General features: G+C 32.1%; 1 protein-coding gene across 6 annotated transcripts in view; it reads right to left on the reverse strand.

Annotated features, from left to right (window-relative positions):
* LOC131845693 (tyrosine-protein phosphatase Lar) overlaps positions 1-15,402 on the reverse strand; it is a 408,432-nt gene that overhangs the window by 211,141 nt on the left and 181,889 nt on the right. For all 6 annotated transcript variants that reach the window (XM_059194792.1, XM_059194790.1, XM_059194791.1 and 3 more), the window contains exon 3: positions 12,685-12,793. In XM_059194792.1, coding sequence (XP_059050775.1) covers positions 12,685-12,793 — 109 coding nt within the window. The remainder of the gene's footprint in view (positions 1-12,684; positions 12,794-15,402) is intronic.

The raw sequence follows: 15,402 nt of genomic DNA on the forward strand, positions 1-15,402 counted from the left end.
AGTATACCAAAATGCAGGTAATAAGTTATATTTTACAATGACTATAAAACGAACACGTTAGGGTATATTTTACTTAGTTTGAATCCACCATGTAATAATATTGGACAAGGCATGAAACATGAAATGTACATTTGTGCGAATATTTTATTTTTGTTGTCGAATACTGCTACTGGCTAGTTGCGTTGTTTGCATAAAAATGTACGGTAGATTTTATTTATTGTCTGTTTTTGATAAAAACTAGATGATGGCGTAGCCATAGATGTCGGCAATTTTGTACGTACTATAGAATTTTTATCTATGTGCAGACAATTTTGTAAAGGATTGAAATTATATGACAAATTCTATGTTCTATATTTACGAGATTTTAGTACTTCGAGTATGTAATTCGAAAGCTATATAAATTAAATATAACTTACTAAATTACTCCCGCTAATTCTACACCTATAACCTACAATAAAATGTAATAACTACCAATTAAACTTCTTTTCCCATACATTAGCAAAAGATAACACTGTAAATTGCTGTTTCATTCTATCTTACGCGTATGGCAGCGAAAATGTATTTACCGAAAGATTGCCATTGGTCTTAAGCCCTTAATTAGTGTATATATCTACTTATAACTACAGAATACTTAATAGTGCTTAATATCCTGTTCAATCCTGTATTCAGTATTCTCGAATAATTTTTAATCAATTTTATTAATGTATCGATTCGAAATATCGGGTCCATTGATACATGTGAAACGAGTGGAGTTAGATAACAAACAAATTACTATGCAGATTTGTTTTTTGCAATTATTCGTACTAGGCAGTGTATGCAGCAACATAAAATATTCGACCTATATTTTAAGAGTAATGGGTACAGATGAAAATATTTTCATAATCCGGCTTTAGGGAAGGCGAACCTTCTCTAAAATGTAGGGTGAATTTGTCCGTATTTGACTGGAAGATTTGTATAATTTTCAAATGTTATAAATATAATTATTTTTAATTATAACATATGTTTACCTATAAAAAATTTTTTTCGAAGTTATATTATTTATAGCCTTAATGTTATAGCCCAGAAAGGATGGAAGAATATAAAAGCATTTTGTTAAAAAAAAAACAATAAGTCTGACATCAGTAATACTAGATCGGTTGATACTACACTAGAGAAGCACAAATACAGCAGTGTAAGAACAAAATCTATGCCATACCCCCTAGCCAGGGTGGTAAAAAGGATAAGTTTTTCTCTTATGGGAAAATTTCTCATTGGGGCGATTGTTGGTTACCATGACGATACAATACATACGCTACAAGTAGACTATTAGGGAGTTCATCCGAAACCCGTGAAACTGGTCCATAATTCAATTACTAATTTCACCGGAAACACCGTAGATTTCCCTCGAGTGGGGGCAAAATTAAAGCACACGTTTTACTTATAACGAACTTCTAACTTCAGTTAGGTAACATGCTTCAAAACACGTTACTGTTAAGCTCCATGTCTATATATTAAAAGTTTAGAATAGTAGATGAGTTTACAATATAAAACGTTACTATCTATAGTAATATTCTAAATAAGAAAAATTCAATTGCTTATGTTTGTAATGGATAAAATAAATTCCAAAAATTTTATCGATATTAAAAATTATATGTTTGCTTAAACGTTTTATTACAATAAAATAATACAGACTTTATTATATTAATACACAAACACTTTTGGCTGAGTAAACGCATGCCATATTTAGCTATGAAAGCATTAGAGCACGACATTTTGATAGAGAATCCTGCAGAGACAGGAGTTATGTGGAGTGACATCAACACTTCATGGCCCATCGATCACTAATAAAATAAATTTGCTGATGTGTAACTCTTATAAACAGCATTGGGCAATGTAGATGACATAATATAGAGTAAAATAATATGAAAACAAGAATACTAGCTCCAAAACATCTAGAATTATACACACAGCTATGTAAATTAGTCCTAAACAAAAAGTAACAAAATTAGTTCTCTAACGACAGAACAACGAAGCAACTTTCAAATTAACAAACGTTTAGTAAATAAAATAAGATACTTTTATAAAACTAATGGTACATTAAATTTATCCCTCTATTTACATTCTGACATCTTCTTAGAAATTTTAATTAAACGAAATGTTTAAAATGCATAATTATTTAGAAATAACGCTCGGAATTATCATAAATTGAAAACAGCATTCACATAAAACATTGAAAACAAACGTGTAACGTATTTTTGAATTAATATTTAATAACGGCTTCCCATTTGCATCAATAGAATATTCAAACATATATATATACAGTAATCTTACTAGATTATTATAAGGAAATACGTAACATATTAACATTTTCATTCCAAATAATGTTAAAATTCATCAAAAGCTAGTATTACTACTAATACTGTTCTAGAATACTTGTATAGTACTAGTAGTACACAAGTATTCTAGACCAGTCGCAAATAATTGTTATCATGTACAAAATATAACTATAAACCTAACCTCATTATATTTTTCTATACATATTAAAGTCTCATTGTAACGTGAAACTATTAAAGGAAGATAAGGCACACTCTTTCATAACACTTCTTTTGCAAGTTCCATTAACTTTGGCAAAGCAAAAGCGACGACTAAACTATGCATATATCTTGTGTACATCTCCTTTCATCGCCGGCTGCCCACACCTCACACTAGTTAACATTCCGTCTACCCTAACATAAAGCAATGAAAAACCTTCAAAGGAAAGAGGTCTATGCAGCACTCGAGATGCCATCTTTAGAGGGGCGAGAATTCGATCTTTTAGCATTCACCTTTACCCTAAAGTCAAAAAAGTTTAATAGAACCGAATATGAATATTTGTATGTGACAAATGAAGAAAAAACTGAAAAAGTTGCAAATTTTTTTAACAGTTTATGACCATCATATTTTCTATTATAATTCTGACGAATTAGACGAAAGAACATTCATTAGGACCTAACAAGCTAATCCTAGCTTGTTAGGTCCTAATGAATGGCCCATATCCATGCCTAAGATTAAAATATACATAAATTAGAAAGCTCGATTCGATAGCAGTCTTATAAAACTAAGAAAAATATAATAAAATAAAAATAATAATTAGAGCACACGCCGATGCAGTATCAAAGCTAAAATAACTTACAAAGTGGAGTTAAAATTACAACATCCCATATTACCATTACAAAGGTTCTCCGACCTTTCCTCTCGGGTCATTCTGTAACCCTATCGTCCATTAGTTAGTGGCAGGTTAATAAGGTTCTTTGTCGGCAGCTCTCGACGTTTTCACAATTTTCCCTTGAATGCAGCTTATCTCCCCGGACTTGTTTGCCTGCGTTCTCAGGAAAAGATTCACCTCTGCATCGCTAATTTTTGTAGTGTTAGTATTAAATAACGAATACAGGACTTTGTTACTAAATATAACTTAGTACAACGCAATTATACTAATCTGATAGCTAAATTAAAATATCACTGTGTCCTAATTTCTGAAATAACTATGGTAGCTAAATATTTCCCGAAAGCACAGATAACGTAATATTACATAACGGAAGTAACAATATAAAAAAATACTTTTTGAGGGACAACAATGTAAATAGTTTAGAACTGTTCTAGTAATAACGAGAGTTGTTCCCCTGAACAATCGTGAAAAAGAACAGAAATAATGGAACATAAATAAAATAAAAGAGAACTAACGTTGATTAAATTAAAATTATAAACTTAACTTTATATCGACTCTAAAGAATATCTCAAAGGAATAGATAGTATCGATATTCCTTCGATACTGGAAACGCTGTTACAAATAAAACTTGTTAACAAAGAACAATGTAATTTTTTTCCTACTGATTTCTATATTATATTTTATATTCATGAATTATTTGTATTTGTAAATTCTAATAATTCAGCGTATTATTTCAACTACTTTACATTACACTTTTCCTTATTATTCTGCCAGAGGTAAGTCAGCTCAAAAGAATGTACATCTCGTGTAAGACTACTCATATAAGACACACTCATATAAGATATTAATGAAGAACAAATTTAGCCTATACGAGTATCTTTCTTCCACGTTAATACTGTACTGTTTCCGCATAAGACAAAGCAATGAACAATTGATTAAGAAACAGATATTGTATTGAGGAAACTTTAAGATAAGAAACTAAATGTCAAAGAGGTTCCTCCTCTTATCATTATATTATCTTGTTTTATCGAAACCAGACAGACTCATATCAAACCAATGACTACTACATCTATATATATACGTTGGAAATATAAAATTCTAACATTACTGATTTTAAATTTTCGGACTACTCTAATGATGTTGGCCGCAGCTGGCCTTTACAGTTTCACCGGACGTTAGGGGGCGAGTGCAGATGGCACTTCAAACCCGCGGAAGGACTTATGGAGTGGCTGAAGGACAACTCCCGCCTGACGGTTATGTCTTTAGTCTGAGGGGACCTCTTATGTGGGGGTTCGAATCTCGGCTCAGGCCGTCGTAATTTCGATCCCCGTTTGGGTTAGACGGAGGATTGATCGTAGGGGGTTTCAAAATGCAGTATATATATATATTATCACCACAAAAAAGAACACTCAATTTATTAATTTAGATTAGTTGCATTAGCTATTAAGAATTATGTACCATTTAATGTCAGCAGCTTCCTATAGAATAATACATAACAGAAGTTCTTACATCGAATGGGTTTGCATTGGCCAAAGTTATAGGAAATCATAGTTCAGGTTGCATGACATGTTTTATATATAAGTCACAAAATCTATTAACTTATTGTCTTGCCAAACTCCAAACAGTGCACTGCAATCACGATAAACCCCACAATGGGCGAACCGTTATTAAACTTAAATAAGACTGTCCGCCCATGCAGAAACTTTCCATTACTGGGGATCCAAAGAAAATCTCTTATCAGAAGCGATTATTGGCGAGGGATTAATATCTATCAGCCGGTGAAGGCTGTTGGCTGAAATTTTAGATGTCTTTTGTGTTGCCAGTGTTTAAGATTATTATTAGTGTACTTTGTAAAATGTAACTAAAAGTATTATTACGATATGTTTATTTGGTGCAGATAGCTACTATCAATGGTTATTCACTATGAAATTATGTTCAGAAGTATTTAAATCGATTCCAATATACTTATTAGTCCCTTTTGAATTTTAAATGTTATATAAAATGATTATAGATCAGTAAGTCCTAAGATAGTTGCCAATACGTACATAAAGCATATAGCAGATTAAATACCTTGCGATGTTATCTACCAATAAACCATGAGTGGTGCTGAGAAATATTATTGTCGGTGCAGTAATACAAATGAAACATGTCTCAAGAATATACAATATCCAATATATATATAAATTGATATTAAAAACATTACATTTATAATTGTATAAGAATATACAGATATACATTATTTGACTACATACATTCAGAATTTTAAATTATGAATCTACATAGCAGAAAATTCTATTATTTGTTCATAAAATAATTCATTTATTTAGATTATGAACAAAAATTTTAGAGGTAAGCGTGAAATATTGTATTAAGCATTTTCAATTGTTTTTGGAGCTAACAAAGCACAGGGACAGTCGATACGAGAAATCGTATTCAAAATAACAATAACAGCTATCTAGAAGTGCTCCAGAATTATCGCTCATTCATATTCATAAGGTAAATGTACCGCAGGCGTTCGCAACCGAGGCCGCGGTACGCTATATTTGAGGGAGAATTCATTACAATTGAATGTTTGATAATAAAACGCAAGATTTATAGTCAAACCTGGAGATATAAGATAGTCTTGGACATAGACATCCGTGCAAATATAACAATTAACGCTTTAGAGACAAATCATAATAAAAATCTTAAATTTGATCTATGAATACAACTTATCAACAACATAATTTAAGAAAAATAAATTCAACATATTTATATCACATTACAATTTTCTACCGGTGATGTAACTGAACATTAATCTTCATATTCTTAAAAACATCAAACGTATAATAATCTTAATATAATTATAGAATTGCTGTCCCTTTTTTCTCACAATTTTCTGCATAAGAAAAAAAGTGACGGAACGTTTTGACAGTTTAAATGAATTCGTAATAGGTATTACTTTTTATAAATAAGGTCATAAGTCTACAATTATATAACAGACGACCTTGCCGACGCCAGGTGTTACCGCGTTGACCTTGCGACTTTGACATTGTAAGCGCAGTGGCTTTTTTATTTTCATTTTATCCCTCTTTATCCCTCGGTTGTCAGAGTTTGTTTGTATTGTCTATCTTAGCCTTTAGACCACAGACTCTCAAATCTATTTCATCTACCTGTCACGGACAAGTAACACAAAACTACATTGTTGGTCTGGCTAATTAGGTCATTATTTATTTAATAAACTAGTGCGTCTATATTGCGAATGACAATGTATATTTGATTTAATTTTCTATGAATAAGTATTGAAAGTATACTTACTACATTTGTGTGAATCTACTTGAAAATATAAAAAGGCGTTCCTTCTCTTTGGTAATATTCAATTTGATTGAATTTGGTAATTTTTAATAACTAATCTCTTTTTTTAAATGTAACATACCTTCAATACTGTAAGCGTCCCAATGTTCAAATGGAATATATAAAACGTATTTATTTAAATAAACTTAAATTCAAGCGCTTTTGAATACTTACTTTTTTAATCTACTCCTCAGTAAATTCATACAAAGTGACGTTTTGAAAATCTTTACAAAATAATTCTTGACAATATTGGGATAATTACGCCTAGTGATGACTCGGCTTTTGGAAATTAGCAGTTGTCAGTTAGTAGAACCAAAAATTAAATTTTATGACAATTTAAAAGTGCTTATATTAAGTTTATTTGACTAAATAATATTTCTACTCCATAAAGATCTGGTAATCTGGAAACAATAATAGCAAACATACAATGATTTTCAATTGAAACAGTTCGGTTTGTAACATTTTCTTATCTGTTCTGGCAACTCGATCATTCTTATTACACGTGTGACATCGTGATATGGATCTCCGAAATGTCAGGGCCGCACACGAAATATTTCTGTATTAGAAGAATCCTATAAGGTCTTTTCTGCATTAAAGATATTTGTCACATTGTCAGACGGAATTACAGTTTATCTGTTAGATAACTTTACAATCTAAATATTTTAAATTTAATTATTATCATTTCTAGAGTATAACTATGAAGTATTCTTCTAAAATATTTGATATATCTCAATAAGTAACGTCAGTTTCTTGTGACATTAACCACAAGCAGACATTGCTTTGAAATATAATTTCACGACATCGAACGATAAAGGTTTCAGAAGTAGATATTTAAAAATGAATACAATAATTTCTATAATGCGCTTGTTTTAATTACTGCACTGAAACTGTAGAACCGTGTCATTTACTCGTATCGTTATATATTATTAATTAATTATGTAATTTATTTACCTATTGCATTCTACAATGTTACACGTAAATTTCAGTAAAAATACATAAGTATTAATGATAATCCATCAATATTAATATTGTATTTTAAAAGCATTATCGGACATGTGCGAGGAATCGAACCTGGGACCATCGAAGATAAAGCGGTGTGCTAAACCGCTACACTACTGAAGCCGTCAAATAGTTAGCATTTTAAACAAAAATACATTTACAAATAAGACAGTATAACAGGAACATAACTCGCTGTTTAATATACTATGATCGATGTATTGCAAAATATCGCGTAAACCTAGCCGTATCGTCAGATCTGACGTGGATGTATTAGCATATAGATTATGTTCTCGAGTAGACACGTGGCGGCGTCGTTTGCGGTTGTTCTGATTTGTTCTCGGCGAACGAATGGCTGGATCCTCGCCATTTAATAGTGTATAGAGGTGGTATTGTTAAGGGACAACTAAAGAACGTAATTACGGTTCATGTTGCGGTTGCAATTAGGAATTCTATTGTATATTCTCAATATATGCAGTTTATAAAATTGTGATAAATTACATTACGAAAAAAAAACGTGGAAAAATTGCAATTATTTTATGAACTCAGTACTTAGAGTTAGTTGATTGATTGGTGTTATTTTTCAGAAACAAATAGAACCATGGAAACTAATATCAGATAATAATCCACACGAATACATCATAGTACATCGCAATGTCGTGGTATGTTATTAAATTTTCAATCAATTGTAAAGGTAGTAATTTATTCCATGGTGTCTATATTCCATTTATACACACCTACAATAAAGTATTTCTCTCAATAACGTATCATTACAATAAATATATATAAGTAAATACACATAACAATGCTGTATTACTGTACAGTAATATTGTACAGTATACAAACAATTTCATAACGGTAAATACTCCACATTTTCTCTATTATCAGAGCGACCTCGTTATACCCCTCGCCTTCTGTATGTAAATCGATTGTTTTCCATCGATTCCCGCATGTCTACTTTACATCCGATCACTTTTCCACAATATGACAGGTTCGTTCCACGGTATCCCCTTGTGTATATTAAAATGCAAATCAAAGTCAGCGCCGTAATTTTTTTGACGAATCGATTCGACACTCGTAATCGACTAGATAGATAGTCACGTCTCTAATATATATTCCTGAGTGCCGTAAAGACATCTAATCGGATTTTTTTTTACTTATTCCAATATGTGCAAGCGTAAAGCCATTTTTTTCGGTTTACGATCGCAATAAAATTCTTAATCGAAAATTAATGTTGTGGGCAGAGTGCGGTCGAGCAGCGGACTCAGTGGAAGGGTTGGTAAAAAGGATAATTTGGTTTAGTGAGCGGACGGTGTTGTATCATTTGGTATATTAATTGCGTTCATAAGTTCGACGCCGGCCGTTTTATCGCCAACGCAGCCGCGCCCGCTTCAGCCAGCTTATGCAAATGACATGCGCCGCGTGTCCGTAATGTTAGCATAATAACAATTTAAGAAGTAAAACAACAATAAGAGCCGGTAATACCATCATATTTTCCAAATCGTCGACACATGGTATCAAAGAGTTAAAGTACATATCGATACGATGACAGCTTTTTGTAATCGCTACAATATTATGTTGAACTTCGCGTGTGTGACTGAATAAGTCAGTACAGTGTATATGACGGAGATAATAACTACGCATGTATTATTGGAGTATATATGAACCCTCCGAAAGAAATTCTGTAAATGATAGTGACAACCAATCGCATTCCGTGATTTAGTAGATGAAGCAAGCGGTGATGCGAAAGCTATGAGTTTGTTTTATAAAAATATTATTTATAGCTGGAGATAATAATATGTTACACTTACAGTATATGTGTGGTTGTGGGGGTAATGAATTTTCATTATTACATTGCTACGTTTTAGAAACCAAGTTAGTGCAAATATCCTTTCTCAAAGACATTATGAACAACTGAATATTATTCACTATAATCAATCTATTATTGTGTAAAATATACAATACTTACTGGCTCATACTATAAGTCAGCAATATACGACTATCAGTACAACGGACTTTGTAATTAAATAGTTGAAACTTTTCAAACTTCCAGAGCGGAATAAAATTGACTACGAAAACAGTTCCTTTAATATCCAGAACAATCCAATGTCCAATTGTTGGTCAATTTCAGAAACTTGGAAATAATTGGCATCAAGGCTTATACGAGCCAATGTCGACTTGGCTTTACTCGAGAACAACAGTTTCGTAGTCAAGCCCAAACGTTTTATGTCATCTCATAAAACCATTTTTACTTCTCATTTTCATAAACCGGTGGTAGATACATAATTATGCGGGACGGGTAGACCCGGCACACGATTTTTGGTCCGAATTTTATGTTAATGCGTACCCCACGTTCCTCTATGCTAATCACTGAATATGAGAGTATTCATACGGAACCCACTAGTTTAACCCTTCGCGAGGCGTCTGCTGGCGCTCGTATAAGCAAAAATTGAGTAACAGGAAGTATGTAAATTACGCTTTTAAAATTCAAGGAAAATCATCATTATATGATGCAACTGGTAACAGATGTTAATATCACTGTAATCATGTATGTAATATAGCGTTTGCAGTTATAAATTGACATTTATATGTAAATTATTATTCATATATAATATTGCTATGCACTTTTTATTTATCTAGTCCATTCTTGCGCTATCTATCGCATTCTGTCTTCTCTCCTATACCAAAAGGTGGTCTGGAAGAAATTGCCTCTGTGATAAGACCGCCTTTTCAACTTTATTACTTCTGTTTATGTTCTTTATAATTTACTTCTAGTACAATAAAGAGGGGGAGGCCTATGTCCAGCAGTGGACGTCTTCCGTCTTCCGTCATCCTAATGATGACAATAAAGAGTAAATAAATAAATATACGAATATTGCATTTGATATTCATAATGGTGAAAATTACATTACCTGAATAATTTATATGTACGAGTAATTAGAGGTATATAAAAAACAATATTTATATGAAAAAAACATTACTTTAATCTAAAAAGCAACTAGGATACTGTATATCATAGTATATAATGTAAATAACAACCATTTACGGATATAACCCATGAAAGCTTTAAGCTTTACTCCGGGGGATAGTAAACCAATCTGGGGTTTGCAATAAAAATAATATCACTATTATATAAAATACATACAAATAATACAAAACAGACGTAAATAAGTTTCTTGTATTATTGTCCTAATTACATTACAGTGATAAATAAAAGTAATTAGTACTTATAATGTTCGTAAACTAACTGTAGCTAATATCCGGAAATTAAATACAGGATATAATATTAAATTTATAAAGAGATCATATTCTAAGTTATTCAAAATACTATAAATATACCGTCTATCAAATCTTTCATTAAGGCTTGCTTACATAGAAACTTCATTAGTGACTGGGACCAAAAACCAATAATTCCCTAATAAGGATAATTATTCGGAGCGATGTCAAATTATAGGAAGAAGCTTTATAATTAGTGTATTTAAACAGAAAGCCATTATTTTCATGGGAAAAACTTTCCGTGATGACTTCGGACATCCTACTATGGACAATCAATACTTAAATATTTGTCTATGACAAAATATGTACCTTCTACTTCATGGATCATTCTAAATACGGCGAAATCGCAGAGTAATATTATTAGATACGTAAGTATATATAAATATGAATAATGTTAGAATAACGAAGAAGTACTATCAGGTCAGGTAATACGAAACATTATTCTGCATAAAATGAAGAAACACATTATGCCATTATTGCGGATTGAGAAAATATTATTACTAAACTTAAATTTGAATCCAGTAATGCACCCAATGTAAACTATAAGAGTTCAACACAAGTTTTGAGAAAAGTAAATACAGATATTCAATGCAATATATTTGCGAGATTCATGAAAATTACTATCCAATGATAGTTGTTCATATGACGAATTAATACGAATTAATCTAATTATATAACACGCATAAAGGTACGTTATCAGTTCGTTTTTACAATAAATCCTAAAAATTAAACACTTCTTAAATTACATTACACTAATTACTACAAATTTGGACTCTCATTTGTAATATTGATTAAGTAAACATTATTCTAAACGATGTACGTGTCGGCGGCCTCTGTACTGAGTAATCGCTTTATATCTCCCATTTTATGGTTCAATAAAAGTATACACATACAGTAAAATGTTAAACTGCAACTAGTATTTATTGTACCTGTATAATTATGCTCTCGACCCGCATTGGGTAATTGCTTTGATAATATTGATTGTATATTGATAAATTGTTAATATTTGATATTTTAATTTAGTTTGCTTACGTCGGGGTCACCGCAGTTATAGTATAGTAATATGATTTCGGTTAAGACGATGATTATTAAAGATGATAGTGAACTAACAAAATGTCCATAAAAATATTGACAATAGTAAAAAAAGGTAAAGTAAGGTGGGGTGACCCAGTTTGGATATGGCAGTGCTTAGTAGACAATATCTAGTTTGTCTTACTAGCCATAATTAATTGCAAGTATTGCTTTGAAGTATGGGTAAGTAAGGCAAAATATATTCTGAATTCTGAATATAATTAATCTTGTTATCCATGGATCCAGATTTCACAAGAGGATAGTAATATAATGACAAGACGTCCATTTAATTTAGTCATAAGCAGCCTTAGCCCATGGTGAATTTCATCAGAGATACTTCCGCGTAGCTCGTTCATCTTAAGAAATAATTATGATCTCATTAAATATCTGAGAGTTGTACAATAACGAATTTACATATTGAATGATTGTAAATAACTTTAATACTTTTCTGGAAAAATTGTCAAAATTCGTAAGTAGTCTAAAGTTGGAACAGAGCTGACGTGATTGTTTTCTTCAACTACAGTTTCCTCATTGTGATATTGACATTTTATGTAAAGTAAAGACTTTATGCAGACGACAAAATGTATTATGCTATTTCTGATTATATAAGTAGATATAAAATTTTCTATAATTTAATTTCCAAACAACAAACTTTTTTTAGAATTGTAAAATAAGAGCGTGGTGTTGAACTTTAAAATTTGTAATATTCGCTTGTATATGTATATTTTTTTACTATGATGTAAAATGGTTGATAAGTTTATTTTTGATCTTGAATATTTATCAAATGAGAGTCCAGATGCTTATAAAATTAAAGGTGAACTTACCAGCAGCGTCAACTTGAGGATTGATGAAGAGGAGGCAGGTCAACAGCAGAGCGGCGGTGCGGTGGAGCGCGCGACGCCGCTCTCGCATTTTACCGGCGCCGGGCCGCGCCTGCGCCAGAAATCACGTGACAACGCACCGCACGCTCCACGACCCTCATTACCGGGCGAGGTGCCCGCGCGCTCCCATGTAAACCCACCCTTATATGCCAAACTTAACCTTACTTACGATACAACTTACAAACTACACACATCACAACCGAGTTTTGCCACTTATATAAGAATCGAAAAAATTACGCTAACTTTTTTATTTATATCACAAAAATACGACAACCGCTTCGATGCTTAAAAATTTTCGAAATTTTAAAGATAACACATGTAGACAACGACGAAGTTTTTTTTAAATATATTATATGTACAATATTTTTAAAGGTCCAGTCGTATATATTCGTGTTTATGTTAATTTAGAACAATTGCATCTAGTTTCACTGCGCGAACATTCTCGGAAGCACAGTTCGGTTGGAGTGGTGAGGGAAGTTCAACCATATTCCATTGTTATATGTCACTGTTTTCGCCTTTTCAACTTTGTAAAAATTCACTACAGTTGCACGTTCGTCTAACTTCAAAATGCACAAGGTATTCCTTCTCAATCAAACACATTTTTTACTGTTTGAAGCCAGAGTAGCGCTGGTCGTTTTTCTTGCACGAAACCTGTAATCAATCATGCGGGGAAAATGTTATAGATCAGCATCATGTTACTGATGCCGATGTATGACATTCGATATGTTGGTATACGAACGGAATTGGAATGCGCATTGCGAGAATATTTGAGAAATGAAAAAAAAATGAATTCCGAAACATTTTGCTACCACTATAAAGGTAACCTTGATTATATCAGTTAAGTACAACACTACATACGATATGAGTTTAATCGATATAACAAACGAATCAGGCAGAGTATATATTTATCAAATAGATAAATTTATTTTTATTTCAATAGGATCTTTGCTTTGAACTTACATTTTTTACAAACGATGTCAATTTCATTATTCGTATAATTTGCAAATTTCCAATTTGAAATAAAGCAACAAACTCTGTTTCTGAAGTTACGAAAATAATATATCTTCTCGAATCTTCCACAGAATTCAATAAGACGTGTTTTCAGTTCAAGATAAAGATAGTAGATATTTGGAACTAAATATTCAATGATAGAGAGCCGTCTGCAGCCGTTTGCACAACTTATAACTTCAATAAGACCGGACCAGGTGTGACCGGCGATGCTACGAATAAAGCTATTTGCATAGACACCACTAGCTACTGTTGCCGTTTATGTCGAGTACTAATTTCGAAGGAATATTGTGCCGAACATTGTAGTATTGAGAGCCCCGTGGCCTAGTAGTTTATTTCTTAGAGGCCACAAAGTTACGTTATACGTTATAGTAGACAATGTCTATATTGATTGAGTCACAAACTTCGTGTAAAAAATAACAGAATCTATAACGACCTTTCCAGGAGCGTGGAAGATTGTGACAAGAGGAGAGGGGAGGGATTGTAGGTTTCAATCTAACTCAAACCAAATGTTAATTTACATTTAGGCTACCAACTCGTTCTCCACCATGTCGCATTTCGATATATTCAGCAAAAAGGATCCACCGTTGGCATAGCAATCGTAAAGGTGATTATAACATATATATATTTATTAAAATGCCATTAGAACAACAATAATAAAATATCGTTATGTTCATATTTAATATTGCCCTTTCAATTAATATTGAAGGAAGCAAGAGAGGTTCTTAGACTTAGAAGACTTCTAGCATCCGTATATAGCTGACAATTAAACAAAATATCTAATAATTTCTATATTTGCTAGACACTATTTATGTAAATGAAATAGCAAACAAGTTTACAATCCACCTGATAAGCTGTAACCGTCGTCTATATAAATGAACAGCACCACATCACGTTATTATTGGACACCCGCTATACCACTCATGTATTGCCATTCCTTAGGATTAAGATGTCATACCTCTTATCCTGTAATTTCACTACTTAATCTGAACCCTAGAACCTCAACACATATTAAAAAGCAAGCTGTTTGGCAGCTGAAATAGGTGAGACTCAGGTATCCTCGCAGAGGACTTATTACAGTCTACCTCAACTAATACACCTGCACCCGCATCCGGGCAAAGCCGGGGCGCATCGCTAATTACGTAAAAGATGTTTATCGAATGTGAAATAGGAAGTTAGTCTCTGCCAGCAATAATCATCTATCATAGGAACACTCGGAAACGTTTAATCAACCCTCAATCTTAATTAACTCACTAACGATCTTATTCGCAAACTCGGGCGACATCAGAAGATTATTTTTAACTTTTAATAAGATTTTCGACTAGTTAACATGTACAAATTAGATGCTGGAAGTTCTTGCTGCTTTTCAAGTAGATATATATAGTATATGAGTTCTTTCAAAAATATTAGCAGATTCTCAATTCGAATGTATTTTTTACATTCCAAAATAGTTTATTTTTGTCCTTCAGCCATATAGAAGAGTTTAGAAGTCACAAATAGATAAAAAATATATGTATATAAAAAAATATAGACGATATTATTTATTTAAGAAATACCAGTTGTTACATGACTATAATAATAATTATATAAATTTATGTACGAAAATCTTCGACATTCAATATTCGTGTTTGTAACGATAACTCCGCCATCTCT

The sequence above is a fragment of the Achroia grisella genome, unplaced genomic scaffold (assembly GCF_030625045.1).
Source record: "Achroia grisella isolate CSIRO2021 unplaced genomic scaffold, CSIRO_AGI_Agris_v1 utg478, whole genome shotgun sequence".
Lineage (NCBI taxonomy): Eukaryota > Metazoa > Arthropoda > Insecta > Lepidoptera > Pyralidae > Achroia > Achroia grisella.